Here is an 18,773-nt window from a genome sequence, read left to right on the forward strand (position 1 = left end):
ACAGTAAAGCAGTGATCTTTTCATGTTTGTCCAATGCTTTAGAGGTTGAGAGTGCAGAATAAAACAACGACCACCATAACAGACTTATTTTCAAGCAAGATGGTCCGACCATAAAAGTTTGGTGGACTTTTCTTTGTCCAAGATCATGTTTTATCAGCAGGCTTGTCAATTCAGTTTCCATTTCCATGTGAAATCATCCACCATCACACCCTTAGCCACTTTGCTGGGAGGTGAGAAAGTAGACAGTGTTTTAAAATTGAGATGAATAAATAAGACAGTCAAGTAGAATGCTGGCTGTAGTTTTCTGGAGTCAAGTAATTAAATGGAAATTGGGTTTTTACACTTGTATACAAAGCAACTGCTATTGGAGTTAGGCAGCCGATGCTATCTATTTCGTGGTTTAACCTGTAAAATTCTTTGAAAAGATATCCTTCCTTCTAGGTATTTTTTTAATACCTAAAAAAACTCTCTAAGACAATATTTGAAATCCACACTCAAACACATCATTAGCCAATCCTTCACCCCTGGAGACCAGTGAGCAAGTTATAGATTTTCAGTGTTTTTTAGAAAGAAATCTATTTAGCTAGAGAACCTGTCCTGTCACATGGGCAATTGGCAAAGGGAAAAAGACATGTACAAACTGGGGGAGGGCCAGAGGGAGGAAAAATTGAGCTTCATTTTTAGAAAACCCAAATGAAAGATTATTTCCTATTCTCAGAAGAATTCCAAGGTGAGAAAGTATAAACAAAGGAAATTTTTGCAAACACACACAACAGTATCTATCCTATGGCACCATTCCAGAAACGCTAACCAATCAGAATTATCCAATTAAAGGCCAGAAGGTTACTTAAGAGTCAAATAGAGAAAGGACAGAGGGGCCTTTGGAGTGATTAGGCCCTGCTGGCTCCTTCCTCTACTTTCTTATATTTAATTCACTGTAACTGTCAAAAGGGGCAAAACAAGCAAATGCTCTTTGCTTTTCTATTGTTAAAAACAAGAAAACAGAAGAAAAACTAAGTGAACTCAACCAGGTTGTATAAGCATTTGCAACTCTGCTTTTTCAAAGGGGGGCAAACTGTCACAATTTAGCATAATCTGAGGAAAAGACACAGATTCTAACATCACTGCAAGCTGTATGTAAATATACTCAGTTTGCTGACCAAACAAACTTTCCAGTACTAACTTTAAAGAAGAAATACCTTATGGGACTGGAAGAGACATCAGGGTCACGGGCAGTCACCTGACCAATCACAGAGTTAATGGCAGCATTTTCATGGACTTCCAGAAGATAAGTAGGTGATGAGAAGACAGGAGGCTCATCAGCATCCTCCACTACAATTTTTACTGTAGCTGTATCCTTGAACGGTCCCCTGCTGCTGAAGCGAGGATCAATATGAACATTGGCTGCTTCTACCTTCAGTGTATAGGATTTTTTGGTCTCAAAGTCCAGGGGCTGTTAAGAATGACAAAGATGAATGTCTCTCACTAATGACCACAGAAGCAAGAACAAATGAATATAATGCTGATGGATGAAAGTTATGTGCATTTAAACACATTCAGTGAGCTTTAATGCAATTGCTTCCCATTCCCCAGGATCCAACCTGTAAATTTTATGGGCATTTATTGATATCTGTTTATTATACAGGCTCAGTGAAAGCAATCTCCTATTGTTTTGTTTTGTTTTCCTCTTTTCCAGGGAAATTCACAAAATATTCTTCGTCATGAATTGTACCATCAAAATTTCACTTTGGATCCGTAATAAAATTTTACTAGTGTCGATGTGACCTGCATACTAATCGCACATTTAATCGGTCCTCTGCTAGTAGGAGATAAGGAGGCATCACATACCATCTCTATCTGGGAAGAATATTTTATTATTTCTACAACAGTGTGTGAAATGGAAAGGGCCAGAAATAACCACTGTTTAGTCTAAAGAGACATTATAAAGCAGAATTCAACGCTAATCCCAATAAAAAAAAAAAGTAAGTGTGCTTTTAAAAAAAAATAATTCTGTTTCCAAAGAATGACTGCACCATTAATCAGGAGACAAATTTAGGTTTAGTTTACTCAGGATTTCCTTGAAAGCATTCTATCCTGTTGTTTGTACTATATAGTCAGGTATTCTTATGAAGACATGTATGTATGTGTCTGTATATTGGGGTGTTTGTTTTATAACTAGACATCTAAAGACAAGAAAGAAGATGTATAAGTAGATGATTGCTTATACCTTTCCCATCCTTTTAAAAGCCACCTGAAGCTGCCTCATTGCATCATTTCTGATAAAATTTTGGTCATTCATATTTCATATCTTTAAAAATCACAGAATCATAACTAATGAAGGCACTGGGTAAAAGAAAATGTTCCTTGAATAAATCCGTATTAGAATTCGACACAACACACATCTGCATCTGCATCGTCACAATACTATTCTCTGCATCTCATAGCAATTTCACATTTCAAGGACACAAATTTGGGATGTCTCATAAAAGGTAGTTAAATTTGCATTACAATTTCTCATAAAAAATAGAATTTAAGATGCGTGAGGTGGGATAAAAATGGGAACAGGAGTAGAAATTATCAAAGTCTTTCAGGAAATCTGTGAAAGCTTAAATAGACATTCTTACTTTATTTGAAGTGTGCTCTAATGGGACTTTGCTCTTTTGCAAAATTTTCTAGTAAACAAGCCAAGCACACACTCATTTTACTCATCTTTTCTGAAATTACTAGCACTTGTACCTATGAATAGATTATTCAACGTCAGCATATCCACAATTTGCCAATCATTCCTACTGTACCTACTTTGTGATTTCAGATTCTCTGCAGACACTAATGGGTCTCAGGAGATATGTGTGTGTGTATGTATACACGCATATACATATATACATGTATGCATATACATGCATACATATACACGCACATACATACACACACATATATATATATGTATATCTCACACACTTAATTCCTTGCTCATCATAACTACAATTTGCGCAGTGACACTTTAACGGCATGTGAATTTCCACTGGTGGAAAAGATATCTACAGCTTTTTATAAATAATAATCCCTATAAACTGCTCACTGCAATAGTACTGTAACCCAGAAGTGACTGGTGGTACGGAGACAAGTATTCACAGTGACAATTTGAGGGCTTTTGAGTTTGTGAATAACTCTGAAGGGATCTGGAGCAAAAGGTTAATTGCTTTAGTTCATAAAAAAGAGTCTCATAGTATCCAATGGAAAATTAATAATAACAATAAAGTGGGATGGGGGCCTTTAGCATCTTTTTCTCCCACAGAAACATGTCTTGGTTGATCAATAGTGAATTTAAATATCCCTTCATCACCTTCTATTTCAAGCATAAGTCACCTTTATACACCTTTTCATTACAATTCATTTCTTAGCAGTAGACACAAAAAGGGCTCTTGGTGCTCAGAGTCCTTAGTCCCCCACAAGAGTCCTGCTGTGTTTTAAAGCTGCCCCACAATAATGAGCCAGGTATTTTTAGGCTGCTAAATTACATAAACACTTTGTTGTGTAGTCATCACTGCATAATTAAAATCTGAGGGATCAATGTTAAAAATACTTCCATTTTTAATATAGGGAAGCATCTGAAGCCAATGGGCTGCAAATACTTCATCATATCGTGCCTTAAGTTACTCTCATTCATCTATTTGACAAATGGAAATTGAGAGGAGACAAGGCTGTGGCTCATTATAGTGCGGAATCTTCTTCTCACTGGGTCATTAAGTGCAACTACCAGTGGATGATTGAGAAGGTGAGGAATGTGTTAGCAGGGCATGATGGAGAGCTATTGTGGCAGAACTGAGGTAGGTGTTAGATTGGATGGACTCAGAAGTCCCTTCCAGCTCTGGAAATTAATGGTTCTATGACTCCTTCCTCTAGAGAATATGGAGAAAATTTGTGAGTAGAAGAACTCTGGTTTGGATATCAGAAAACCTAGGCGCTGGTTCTGGTTATCCACTAATGATCTCAATGGACTCACACAAGTTTCTAGCCTTCTCTGGGCTTCAGTTTCTTTACATGTAAAAGGAGGTAGCTGAGTTCTAACTCCCCATCTCTCTCTAAAGTGGTGCATGTTTCAGAGTTTCAACCACACTTTTACATAGTATCTATCACTCAATAAGCTGCCATGTTTTCTAATGCTATAGGGTTTATACTATTATAATTAAAATAGTTATTTAATAATGATTTGATGAATCTTGGTCAAAGCACATATGCTGAAAGCAGGGCTGTACAAAGGCATGTAGATGGGAAATGTAGTGCCATGGGTGAGGAAAAGCAAGAAGGTTAAACTTTAGAGTACATAAAAGGAAGTAATATATATGTATGTGTGTGTGTATACATACATATATAATAAGCCTATAAAGATTGGAGCCTATGTACCAGAAACATTTCATCTAACAAAGTTATCCTTTAACACTCATACCGTCTCTATCCTTTAACAAATTAGCATTACAAAAATGTGATTTAAACACAATCAGTTTCTTAAAATGAAATCTCTTCCAATTCTTAATTATACTTTACCTTTCTCAGCCTAATAATGCCATCTTGGGCCTGGGCATCTGAAGTGATTTCAAACAGAGCTGTCCCATCGCCATCGATGATGTCATAAGATGACCTGGCATTCTCACCAATATCCTGGTCATTTGCTTTTACTCTTCCTATTGCAGTACCAAGAACTACATCTTCTGGTACTGAGAAGTGATACAAACCTTAAAAACAAGGGGAAAACACTGAACATTAAATCAGGTTGCAACTCTCCTATCATCCTTTTCTCTCTTTCCTGACTTCCTTGAGTGGATAGATGGGATATGAGACATAAACAAACCATATTTATTCCAGCTATGTACTTAGAGCAGCATAATGTGGGAATACTTGGTTGATTCTGTGTGAATGCTCCTCTTTTCCCTTGCTATATCATCCCATCTACTGCCTGCGGGGATGTTCAGTGTTGCCAAACATAAAATATTAAGCTATTTTCAGCACAGAAAAAGATGCAATGTGTGGCACACTGCAAGGCACTTTTGAACTTACCTTTGTATTTACAGACTTGTAGCCCATTTTTGATAAAATCCAATTACTAAACTTCTGCTGTGCCCTCCAGCAAGCTGTTCAGATACATGAAAGATTTCTCTTGTTACAAAAGTACTCACTGCTCTGATGACCACACACCCTGCCTTCAAACCTCTCTAGACAGAACACAATTACAGTGTGTATTTATTCTTCTGTGGGGTAGAAAACTGTCTAATTAGTGGAGATTCAGGAGTCCTCCCATTCATATTTCAAAAGATACAGTAACTACTTCAGACCACGAATTACTGTGTTCATTGGCTTGCCAAGGACATCTTAATGCCAATGAAAAACCAGCTTGTGGGCTATAACATCAAGAAAGGAAAATTCAGCAAAGTATTACCTGAAATCCAGTCCTGACTTTGACTAGAAATATCTGTGTGCCCTTAAGGAAGTCATTTTCTTTCGAGTATCAATTTTTCCCCATCTGCCAAATGACGTGACTGAACTAGTTAATTTCTGAGGTAGTTTTCACCTTCGACATTCTTTAATTGCATTTCTCATTTCATTTGATCAAAATATTTTTTGCTATTGTTGTTTTTGTTAAAATGGAATTTGTCTCCCATATCCCTTTGAGTCCATTTAAAGTTAGTCGTTTTCCTTCCTGCCCACCAGTTTTCCCCCCTGCCACTACATACACAAAAACCTGAAACACATGCCACTATGTCCCTTAGGTAAGTGGCAGCAGAGGAAGAACACAAAGATTATTCTCTGTTTTCAAATAATTTTCTTTGGCAGTCTGTCACTGGTACACAGAAGATGTGTCTAACTTGTATTTTCTAAATTCATAAATATACATATGTATGTATGTATGTGTGTGTATATATCTGTAAATGTATGTAAGTGTGTGTATATCGATCTCTATCTATCTATCTATCTATCTATCTATCTATCTATCTATCTATCTATCTATCTATATGTAAGTGTGTGAGTATATATAACCCTAAATCTTTATGTAACATATTATTATTAGACTAGTAACATAGAGCTCTGCATTTTGAACATCATTTCACATAAATCATTTCAATTTAATTCATTAAACATCTATTAAATGCTTATTAAGTGTCAGTCTGGAGAGGGAAATGGCAAGCCACTCCAAGTATTTTGACCAAGAAAACCCCATGGACAGCAATGACATGTCCAAAGACAAATGTACCAGGCATTATGCTAAGTGCTGGGGATACACAAAGAGGCGAAAGACAATCCTTGGTCTGAAGGATCTTATAATCTAATGGGAGAGACAACATGCAAACAAATACATACAATGAAAGCCATATACAGGATAAGTAGGAAATAATTATCAGAGAGAAAGAACTGGAATTAAGAGTAATTAGGGAAGGCTTCCTATAGAAGATAGGATTTTATTTGGGACTTAAAGGAAGCCAGGGATGCCACTAATGGGAGCGGAAGAAGGAGAATATTCCAGACATAAGGGTCAGAGAAATTTGAACTTCACCATAACCTTATGGGTGGGTGCTATAACTATCCCAGCTTTCCAGGTGAAATAAGTGAGACTTTAAGATGTTAGAACTTGTCCCAGGTCATGTAGCTATTAAGCTGCTGAGGTGGGATTTTTCCCTAGAGCTTCCCAATTTTCAAATCCAGCATTCTAACCACTATGGCTCCCTGACAATGATTTTAAGGAAATTCATGCCCTAGCTAAGGGTAGACCCAATCTCATTCAGCTATCATTTTAATTAAGATAGATATCAAGGAAACACATTCTGATACTCCTAGAGCTACTATGGAAATCTTTAAGAGATATTGCGAATACCTCCTTCTGAACCTGCTATTTTCCTTTTTTCTCTGCATCAATGTTGCTATATTTGATATTGATTTCTTCTAACAAAGGGGGTGATTTTTAACCTAATCTGCCATTACTGAATACAAACAACAATTTTCTGAGAAAGAAGAGCTGCTAATTAGAGCATTAACTAGAGCCTTAAATGGTGTCAGAAAGTGGAAAGGGAGGGAGTCTCCAATTCAGACCTCACTCAAAGCATTCATCAAAGGCAGTCTACTATTTGAAAACAGGTTTTCATTTGAAAATAGGTTCAGGTTCATCAACGTCACCCCTCCATTCTTTCTCTACTGGAATTTCCGTAGAGGGATAATTGTCTTTTGGCATTATTAGGATTTGTGCTATTTTGATTTGAGGGACAGCCAAACATTTGTCCTGAATGAGTTAACTAGTAGTCACACAAGCCATATTTACATTTTTCCTTACTAGTAGTCAGTCTGAAAAATATAATTTAGGCATCATTAAAGAATTTCTCCCCCCCACAACAACAACAACAAAATCCCCTAAAAATTCAGAAACAATGAAGATTAGGGAGCAAACATCTTTTACTAGAGGCAAAAAAATATACGTACTCCTAAATAAAAGAGCTCTCTTCCCATTTTCTTCTCTCTATCTAGATTTGACTGAAATAACACAGTTTCAAGGTCTTCAAACATTTCATTATATCCAGAATGTATCACTAAACATTATTTTGTTGGCTACTGGATTTAAAAGGTCCCTTTGGACACTAAACATTTAGTTGACTCTGGACAGCGCGTTCTGATAAAACTTTGTGTAATTTCTATGGGATCTGTGTTGAAAGACCCACTTTTTATTCTATGCTCAAATCTCCTTTCAGTCCCTGAGTGAGCAAAAAGCTGTCTCTCTGCCGGTGTGCTTGTTCACAATAGCCCCAGAATGGCTTTGGCTTTCCCCTGCTGCAACATCATGATTCATACACACCTTATCATGCATTAATTTATCCAAGTAAGAGAAAACATTGAAAAGTCCTGAGAAAAATGAGTAAAAAGAATCTAAGTTTTAACCTATCAAGAAAGGTAAAGTTATAGAAACAGTATCAAGAGGAAACCCAAGAAATTCAGAGAAGAGATAGAGAGAAAAGAAGAAACAGGGTGAGAAAAATTTGAAAGAATCCAGAAAACAAATTATGATTTTGTTCAGGGATGCTCAAACCACACTGCCCTGCCATTGTATCTCACATCAGTTTAAGAGGTAATCAATCATCTCCCTTTACGTCTCCCCCTTTCTGTTGGAATGGACAGAGGTGACCAGCTGGTGTGAGTGATGATTTAATGAAGGGGCCAAGCTTCTTCAAGAAACTGGATGACCCTCACTAAGTCATTTCATAGGCACTGAAGCTGCAGCAGGCAGCTTTTTACTGGGAAGCACACTGCCCACCTATCCAAGAAAACAAGGTTCTAGTTCCAGCTTAACCCTGAATGAATCGTTTCCCTATGCTTCCCCCAAAGAAACTCAAAATTCTTCCCTAAGGTCTAGATGTTTTGATTTCTACCATTTGACCCTCATTCTTTTGGCTTATGATTTTGTTCCTTATGAAAATGTAGGTAGGGATGATTCAGTATTTTCATATATCAATTCAGAGCAATGAATGGTTTTATCATTAAGGTCCCTTCTGGTTCAAACATTTTAAGGAAAGCTCACTAAATTTAAACCTAGACCTCGGCTTAAGTATGGATTTTTATCACTGCAAAGATTTATGGTCATAGGCAAGTCATTGAAACTCTCAGCCTCAGTTGCCTCATCTGCCAAAGAAGGAAAATAGCATTTAATTTACAAGTGACTTTTCCAGGTTGGTATGAGGAAAGCAGATTTAAAATTCCAAAGTATGGTTGAAATGTGAGTCAATTTAGGTGCTACATAGTCAATGCTTTCTAATAAGGACAGTCATCACGAACAGAGCCAAGGTTCCTGGATCCCCTCTATCTTTGTGCCAGCACTAGGAAACAGGGATCTCTACTTATACAGCATACTAATACTATGGTGAAAATGAGAAGCCTAGTTATAAAGATGAGTACTCACTCTATTTGGGGAAAGCAGACCCATCATTGGACTGACCCTGGAAAAGATGTAAAGTCATTGGACTTTGACTTTGTCTCCAGCTCAAATTCGTGTGTCTTTCTTTCCCTTCTCCATTAGCCCCCTTTCAGTTATCCACTATGGTACCACAGTACTGGTGGTGAAGGGCATACCAGAGGCAATCTATAAAATGCCCTCTTTTTACACATAAACAAACAGATTCTAGGGCAATTAGCATGCCCAAAGTCACATAGGAAACTTAAGAGGAGAGAATTGTCATAAGTCCTCATATTTAACCTCTGATTTCTATTAATCCTTCTTCTTAAAAGCTCATTCATAAAAAAAAAATGCCCATGCCTGATAGGGTTTAAGGTATTATTCTTTTTTATACAGACCTGCATTTTAACATGGAACAAAGTGTTAAGCCAAAAGAATGAGGCTCAAATGGTAAGTATTGGAAGATCCCACTAGAGCCAAGAGAAGATAATTTGTTTGGGGGAGGGGGAGGAGATGGAATTGGTGTAGAGTTTAGCCTTCCCAGTATTCCTGAAATCATAAATTCTCCCCTGCCTCCTTACAAGAGTTTTTCAATGAGATTCAATCTCAGGAGTTGCAACAAAATAGAGCTGGAAGGGGGATACCCATCACTTAGTCCAATGTCCCTGACTCAGCCTAACTGTCTAATAAAATGCTTGCAAACTTATTGTTTGACTCAGATTTGAGCTTAATTCCCTCATTTTACAGATGAGAAAGCTGAGGCCTGAGAGCCGAAGTGATTTGCTGAAGGTCACATGGCTATTAATGGGGGAACTAAACCCTAGCTCTTCTGGCTCCCAAGCCACTGCATTTTCCCTTGTACCATCTGTGTTCATTTGTGTACTCTTCCTTTCCATCAGCTGCTTGGTTCACAAACAATAAGGGTCAAGCACAAACATGAAGGAGAAAAGCAGACTGTGGAAATGCTTATTGAGAGGCCCTGTGTGCTGGGCTCAGCCCAAAGAGCTGTCTCTTGCCATTACACTGATGTGCTCCTCTGTGAAACTCCACATAAAAGTGCCTGCATCATTAGACACATGCTCAAGTCTACTGCACTCCTGCTCTGCCCTGGCTTCACAAGTGAGAAAATATAATACCCACTTTGCCCTCCATAGAAGAACATAGTGCTTACATATCTCATTGCCAGGGTCTGTGTTTCTTGAGGTAAGCACAAGGGGGATTCTGAGTTTTAATGAGTGGTACAAATAAAACTCTGAAGGAAAAATTGTACTGTTTTCATACCAGGGGCTGGTAAGCACAATTTATCCTGAGAAAAAAATTGGTTTCAAAGAGATTGCCTTCTATTTAGATTGTGTGCATTTTGTAAGCACGTAATTGTTTACATGATGCCTCTTCCATTAGAATGAGCACTGTTTGAGGGCAGCAACCATGTTTGTTTTTCATTTCCTCCTCTCCCCCTCCAAGACCTTAGTGCAATGCCATGGCAAACCATTAATAAATTCTTTTTGACAAACGACTGACAGGTGATCTGAAATATTTTTCCTTGTAGTCAGTGCAAATGAGCTCCATAGGAGTTCTGATCACTATATCCTGAAGCAAACATCTATCTGATTTAGATATGAATGAGTTACCTAGATTGAGATTAAACTCTTATTGGTTATCAGTGTCTTTTTCACCCGATTAAAATATGTTGCATTTCTATCAAAATGTTTCTCTGCCCTTCCCCAACAGTGGCTCTAGTAGTTTCAATAGTAACTTAGAAGTATAAATTTCACAAAGCATTTCCCATATTTAATGTCTTTCAATCTTTGTAACTCCTGAAATGCACAATATTGGAGTGATTATATTAATTTTAAAGACCAGAAAAGTCAGGCTTTTATAGGTAAAATGGATTGCCCAAGGTCACACAAAACTAGCAAGTAACGTAGTAAGGGCTAAATCCCAAAGACTTCTAATTCTGAAGTCCAGCACACTTTCCTCTAGACCACAACTGCCTTTCTACTGAAATTTATCAAAACTTTGAAAAAAGCTATTGGCAATAAGGAAAAATCTCCACTTGTACCTGCTTAAAGTTAGGAATCTATATTATATTATACTATTGCCTCGCTTAGCCTGCAGTATGCAATAAAGCATCCTGAATCAGTTCCATGATGCTTTAATCATGGCTACCGGTGTGTCTCAAATATCCATTTGGATATCTTTACATATATTTGACCTCAAAGTCTTCAAGTAATAACTGGATGGTTAATCATCAGGGATGTTGCAAAGGGGCACCCCACCTAGGATCAAAGATGGTCTAAAGGAATATTGTCAAACTCAAATAGAAAGTAATCTTCATTTAAAGATCCCTGTAGGACACAGGTTGATATAGTTTTAAAATATAATGATATCTATGCTTTATTGTATTTTGTTTTCCTTGTTCATTATTTCCCTGGTTCAAGCTACTTGGGGTCATTACTGCGGTAGGTCATGTATTTGATATGTCTAGTTTAAAGACCTTCAAGGTCCGTTTGAGCTCCAGGATTCTCTGAATCTGTAACTACTTTATTACATCAGCCAGATTCTCTACTTTTTATAAAGAAGAGAAGGTTGGCACAGAAACATCAGCCTAGCTACTCTCCTGCACAGACAGGCATTTGGCTGTTTGGCAGGCAGGCAGGTTTTTCTCCTGGGGAATCAAATAGTATTCCAAAACTTTATGAAGAGAGGGCCAAAGGCTCAGAGTCTTTGAGTTGGAAGGGACCTTGAAAATCATTTTATCAAAACTTTTAGTAGAGGACAGAACTGAGACTGAGAAGTTGGCAATGGCTCAAAGTCAACTAGCTTTAGCAGAACTGGTACCCAAGTCTAGTACTTCTGATTGGTGTTCTAGTGTCCCTACCAATATGGTAGAGTGCTTTCTTCTTGTACTTGTTTCAAGCTCCCACTCCCTAAAACCAAACTCTGAGTAATTCAGGAAAGAGTCATTTACCATAGATATGAAAGGCAAAAACTACAAGCACATTCTATGTTTCTCCTTGTGCTCAAATAGACACCTCTAGTATCTATATCAACTCTTTCAGGATTCCCAGATATCATAGTATTAAAATTACTAAAGTAGGAAGATTACACACACATAAGTACATATGTATACATATGTATTCCAAATAGGACCTATTGACTAAGACCTTATAATTTATTTGATATTATGGATTAATTCCACATAAATACATTTCCCAAATAACTAAAGTTATTCAGTTAAAAAGAAATAATTTTAAAAAGAAAATAATTGTTGTGATGTCACTATCAGATTTTCTTGCCTTCTTAAATATAATTGATGCATCAAGGAGCTGTGATTTCAACTATATGTATATTGATGAAAATCACAGCTAACGTATTTATCCCATAGGAGTTGCGTTAATGAGGTGGAGGTTTTTTTCTATATTTATTTGTTTGTCTTTAATGGCCAGATAATTAGAATCTCTGTGGCTGAAACCTTTGGTGAAGAGTCACTCTGAACTGACCTGGTTCTTAGACAAAGGACATGGGACAGCTCATTGATGAGCCTATATCTGAAGTCTCTATAGCTTTTCAGGACCAACCAAAGCATTTACACCATTTTCATAGCTCTGGAGAGTCCAATGTCACCTATGTGCCACAATGAGGCATCAGGAAAAGGATTTTAGTTGAGGAAAGACACTGGGTATTATTTATTGATGAATTAAAGTGAACAGTAAGAACAACAGTAATTGTTCTGTGTGCACGTGCCCTTGGAGCCAACTGAAATACTTGTCCTTATGCTACATGGCTCTCATGCTTCTGTGATTTTCCTCTTCTTTGCTGTTAGCTCTCAGTTTTAATTGACTTCATCGTCATCCACTAGCAATACTTCCCTACATCTCCCTTACTCAAAATATACACTGCTGCTTTAAAAGTAAGATAACCAAGATTTTTAGAAACCATTCTCCTTATTTTACACATAATTTTTAGTTAATAGGCACTAGTGTGATCTCCTGATGGGGACTCTAGACCTCTTTTTGTGGAAGGCGTGGGTTTTATTGTAGCTATTTTTTTAATTGGCAAAAGTCCTTCCTCCTTTGCTTTTGAGTTTGTAGCTCATTTCTGACAGCTTCAGTTTTCTTGAAATCTAACTATCATATATGTGGGATTTTTACTACATTTAGGTTTGAAGTCATAATTCATTAACATTAATTCATAAATATAACGTGTTGTAAAGAACTGGTGACTTCTTACGCTCAAGGATGAATCAGAGAAAATCTTAGATAATGAAGAATTTTCTTTTATTTCACAACTTTAGTCACTAATGTATAAAGTATTAAGATTTTGTAATATCCAACATGTATGTCACTCTTGTCCAATTTTAGACTCAACAAACCATAAAATACAGAAGATAGCTCAAAAATACCTCCAAACTCAAAGTTGTTGTCACTTACTCTGGGCAAACTTTGGAGGATTGTCGTTGACATCAGTGAGTGTAACAGTGAGAGTTGTGGTCCCAGACAAGCCTCCTGAATGTCCACCCATGTCTTTGGCTTGGATGACCACCAGGTATTCCTCCTTTGCTTCTCTGTCCATGTTGGGAAGAGCTGTTTTAATAATTGCTACAAAAGAAATAAAAAGCAGCACATCAAGATAAAATTAGAAAATGAACTTACATCTTGATTATGTTCTTATCTCTTTGAAGCCTTACGTACAATCCCCTATCTGAAGCTAGTAGAAACAATACTGAATTTGGCATCAGGACATTTGGGCTTTCAAAATTTTTCTGTGATTTATTAACTCTGTAGCATTAGACAAATTAAGTCATTTATTTGGACCTCAGTTTCACCACCTGTAAAATGAAGAAAATAATAATACTTAAGCTGCTTTCTTTACCAAATTGTTGTGAGGAGAATAATTTATCCACTGAAAAGTTGTTTATAATTTATTTGTTCTTCAATATTGTTATCTTGATCACAAGAATTACCTAAGGAAGAACTGGAAAAATATATACTAACACATAATTTAGATTTTCTTTTTTCCAAATTAAAACATAAATCATAGTATCATCATATTCATACAATTGTTCTATGGGAAAAATTACTAGAAAATGAATCCTAATATCTATTACACATCTGAATTCTTTTGCAAAAGGACATAAATATACAAATAGCTAAGTGTTTTGGTATCAAAGATAAATTATTACAAAACCCATAAACATATTAAAGGAATATATATTAACAAATACAAATTTGAAGCTACAAGAAAATGACAGTATTAAATGAAATAATAATTGATGATGATAATAATCTCACCATAGCATATACTCACAAAAACAAAGCTAAGCATTATTTTAAAAACTTTAAAATATAGAGAAGAAATTCAAGCATGTAGAGAAAAGACAGGTACATAGCATCCCATTTGCTACTAGAGTTTCCAAAAGGTACTTTCTTGGTACATACAAAAGTTGAGTTTATGGCCCAATACTTATGTTCAATTATAAAAACAAACTATGTTAAACACCTGTGCAATAGTCTATCAAACACTGTGTCAAGTATTAATATTAAGATAGTCATTTTTCTCAGTAGTGTTTATGTCTGAAATTTGTTGAACAAGAAGATAAAAACGAAATGATGATGATGATAACGATGATGATTTACAGCTCCCATATAACTTTATATCTACACAACACTAAAATTTGCTAAGCACTTTACACCATAAAGCAGATCATGAAAATACTATTAACCACGAATTAAAGATTAGAAACAGATGCTCAGAAAGATGAGGCAAATTGCTTAATAGTGATAACAATAATAATGGTAGTAGTAGTAGTTAAATTTTGTGGTTTTTTATAGCACTTCAAGGTGGTACAGTGGGTAGAATGTCAGGAAGATCTGAGTTTGAATTCAGTATCAAACACTTTACTAGGGCCATGACACTGGGCAAGTAATTGAACCTCCCTTTCCTTCAATTTCCTCAACTGTAAAATTGGGTTAATAACAAAACCTCCTTTGTAGGGTTGTAGTGAGGATCAAATGAGATAAAATTTTTAAAAGTACCTAACACAATGTCTGATACATAGTAGGTACTAAATAAATATTTGTCCCCTCCCCTTTAAGGTTTGCAAAAGATTTCACAAATTATCTCATGTGTAGGTGTTATTATTATCCCCATTTTACAGGGAAAAATGCTGAGGCTAAGAGAAGTTTGGGCTTTTTCAGGACTACACTGTTAGTAAGCATCTGAGGAAGAATTCAAATCCAAATGTTCCTGATTCCATATCAAGCATTTTATCTACTATGTCATGCTTCCTCTCAAAGTTTTATCTATAAGGATGCAGACCATTGAATAAATCAAGCAAATCGTCCCACCCTATGTAAGTGTCAAAATGCTAAACATTTGTATTTTAACAGTGAGAACATTTTGTTATTGAATCAATAAAAGCTTTAAATAAGTTTAGACTCTCCATTGATCAATGGGAATGACCTCACACTTAAAGTGTAGGAAAAATATTCAGGTTGGTTGAAGAAACTTGGTCATGCCCTATGGATCATCAATAAAATATTGAGCCAATTCAGCTCCAAGGGATTCAGACATCTGGTGGGAGAGATGAGATACAGCTACCCCCTGAGAAGAAATCATTTAGAGAGAAAGGAGAGCATCTGAACCTTAATCTGGGTATTTTTCCCTTTCTCTTAACCAAAGAAGAAACTAGTGAACTTTAGAGGGGCAGAGGATTTGGACTTTTTATTGACGTCCTAGTATCACTCTCCAGGACAGCAGTGGCTGGTGAGAGTGTCTGCATGATAATCCTATGAAAGATTGATTGAAATGTGGAAAGCAGATTCAAGTCTCAAAGTTCAAGGACATTTAAGCCCAGCAGAAAAGATAAACTGTATTCAAGCAGAATAAGAAGCCCAATAAAATGACATTCAGGAGGTATTATATCACCCTTTTGCCCCAGGTACTCTCTAAACTTAATCCATGGGATATGGATGTACTTGTGAGAGTGTGTCACTGACTTTTAGTGGAATGGCTTATACCAACTATGCTTACCAGACCAGCTTAGCTAATTAGTCTAGGTAAGTAATTAATTTATAGTAACTGATAATCATAGAAAGAATCAACATAGTATGGCTTCATAATTAATAACACTACTCATCCCCACCCCACCTACTCACAACCTCTTAGTTTGGAAATGGAGCTGAACACTGAGGGTAATAACTGATCAGTGGAAAAGGAAGTGAGAAGGATAATCCCAGTACACAGGAACATATATAACAATAAATGTTAAAAGCATGTCTTCTGATTCCAAAGGTCAGGGCTTTTTTCCACTATTGAAGGATTTTGAACTGGGAAGGGCATACAAATCATCTCACAATTTATTTTGCATACTTAATAATTAAGGTGCAGTAAAGATTAATGACTTAGTCTAGGTCACATATACAGTCAGAAGCAGAATCAGTTTTCAACCTTGGTTCTTTGACACTGAAGTCCTATTCTCTTTCCATCACACTGAACTTCCTTTTTAAATCAGCACATTTCCTTTCATCTAGGGGAAAGACAACATTCTCTTCAACCCCTCAGCAATTCTATAAATGTTAAACCCAATTGGAAGATATGGCACTTTCTCTGTGACTATTTTTTTTTATTGTAATCCTGTTTTTTGAATCATACGTTTTAATGAAGTCATCTGTCTGTAAAAAGAGTGCAAGGAGTTCATGTTAGCGAATCATTTGAGTTGTCAGAGCGCCAAGGGAAATCTAATCCACCCGGGCAGTGGGCTTTTGAAAGAAAGCTCAGAGCTCTAGGGCTCTTTATCAGACATAGAGATGATTCTTCTTTCAGGGATTCCCATTCAGAGAGCACTCAACTGGAGGACATTGCTTATTTGGAAACATTTACTATAACTCAATAACATGCTTGGATTCAGTAGGTTGTTTCAAAAAGTAATCATATTATGCTGTAACTCTATGGATCCTACCCACGTCATTACATCTCTATTTGCTTTCCCTTTTATTAAAAGGGGAAAATATAGAGGAAAAAGAAACAAAGAGGAGAGGAGGAAAGTAGATAGAAGGAGAGGAGAAAGGAAGGCAGATTGGATAAAAGCAGAGAAGGAAGAAAACACAAGGAAAACAAGGGAAAGGAATGGGAAGGAAAGAGGAGGGAACAGAAAGAAAGGGAAGAATCGCAGAATGAAAAATCTGGAGCTTGAAGAAACCTTAGAGGTCATCAGATCCAACCCCTTCATTTTACTGAGGAGAAAACTGAAGCAAGAAAAGATAAAGGGATTTGCCCAGGCTTACACAGCTAATAAGTGTCAAAGGTAGTATTCAAACACAAGTCTTCCAGGGGAGGGGTGGGTAAGGAAGAATTAGCAAGGAGAGAGAGCTAAGGAGAAGGAATGAAAAGAAAGGGAGGAGAATGAAAGGGGGGGAATGGAGAAAGTGTGTGGGAAGAGGGAGAGAAAGGGATGAGACAAAAGGCTAGTAAATGAAGAAATGGGGGTATATTAGATATTAATGACCTATGAAGTCTTTTAGTAAGAAAATATTGAATTAGCATATAAGTTATAAAGATGTCCAGATGGCAGGAGTGCTTTAGAAAACACGTGCGTGTGTGCGTGTGTGCGTGCGTGTGTGTGCGTGTATGTGTGTGCGTGTGTGTGCGTGTGCGTGTGTGTGTGATTACTTCATCTTCAGGGTCAGATTTTCAGAAGGTGGGGTTGGAAAATTGCTTTTTCCTTGCAATATTTCCTATGGGAAAACTATAATTCATCTATTCTCAGTCTTTTTACTCTAACCAAGGATGACCTTGCAAAGTTATGCTATCAATGCTAAAGACTGACATAGAGCTGTCACTGATGTAAGTGAAAATTAGGTAACGTCCTAAGGGAAACTAGCTCAAACCATGTTCTAAGGCCCAGGTTAGGGCAAGGCATGCACTCACAGGCCCTTAGGTCACCTCAGACATTGATCACCTGTGGTTTGCTGGGTTCCTCAATGGTTATGTAGTTACCTTGTGTCCTATATAATCTTATTCACAGCATCGTCTCAGAAGATTTGAAACTCAATATCTCTATTAACTATTTTTGAATACCATTATGAATAACTGAGTAGTTGAAAGTAATGTAAATTTTAGATCAGGGCTTGATTTATTTGACTCAGTCAGAAAGGTTAGGGACCTCACCATCTCTAAAATGAGAGGGTTCCTTAGCTTATATGACCTGGCATGAGAAGTTAAATAAAGGCTTCAGTCAATAAGCCATAGAAATGTAGAATCATGGGATCATAGGATCAGAGATTTGGAGTTACAAGGGACATTAAAACTCATCAAGTCCAACATCCTCATTGTAGTACACATGAGAAAACAGGTTTTACTTGTGTAGAGCCAAGCAGTAAATTAGCATGTGGAGGAGGATTCAAACCCAGATCTTTGTTAGGCTAAGTACAATATTCTATCTAGTAAACCAGAGGTGCAAACTCAAGGGCTGCATGTTTCAGTCAAGCCTGACTCTTCATGACCACATAGACAATACCGTCCATGGATTTTTCTAGGCAAAGACACTGGAATGGTTTGTTGTTTCCTTCTCCAGTGGTTTAAGGCAAAAAGAGATTAAGTGACTTGCCCAAGGTCACACAGCTAGAAAATGTCTGAAGCCTGATTTAAACTCTGGTCTTTTGAAGGGTGCAGTGCTTTATCTACTGAACCAGTTAGTTGTCTAGCATATTGACTTAGAAAACCACAAATTAACATTATCTAGGTTGTATTATATTTTTTATTTTGTTAAACATTTCTCAATTGCATTTGAATCTGATTTGGCTAGATTGAGATTTTTACTTTTCTGCCAAAGCTCACTAGCCTG

General features: G+C 36.8%; 1 protein-coding gene across 2 annotated transcripts in view; it reads right to left on the reverse strand.

Moving 5' to 3' along the window:
* Window positions 1–18,773, reverse strand: part of CDH8 (cadherin 8) — a 513,100-nt gene that overhangs the window by 216,025 nt on the left and 278,302 nt on the right. For both annotated transcript variants that reach the window (XR_011972824.1, XM_072635913.1), the window contains exons 5-7: window positions 13,360–13,527; window positions 4,546–4,733; window positions 1,200–1,453 (exon numbers count right to left, since the gene is read on the reverse strand). Coding sequence is in view for 1 of the 2 variants with exons in the window: in XM_072635913.1 (XP_072492014.1) it covers window positions 1,200–1,453; window positions 4,546–4,733; window positions 13,360–13,527 (610 nt within the window). In the remaining variant the exon portion in view is untranslated. The remainder of the gene's footprint in view (window positions 1–1,199; window positions 1,454–4,545; window positions 4,734–13,359; window positions 13,528–18,773) is intronic.

The sequence above is a fragment of the Notamacropus eugenii genome, chromosome 1 (genome assembly GCF_028372415.1).
Source record: "Notamacropus eugenii isolate mMacEug1 chromosome 1, mMacEug1.pri_v2, whole genome shotgun sequence".
NCBI lineage: Eukaryota > Metazoa > Chordata > Mammalia > Diprotodontia > Macropodidae > Notamacropus > Notamacropus eugenii.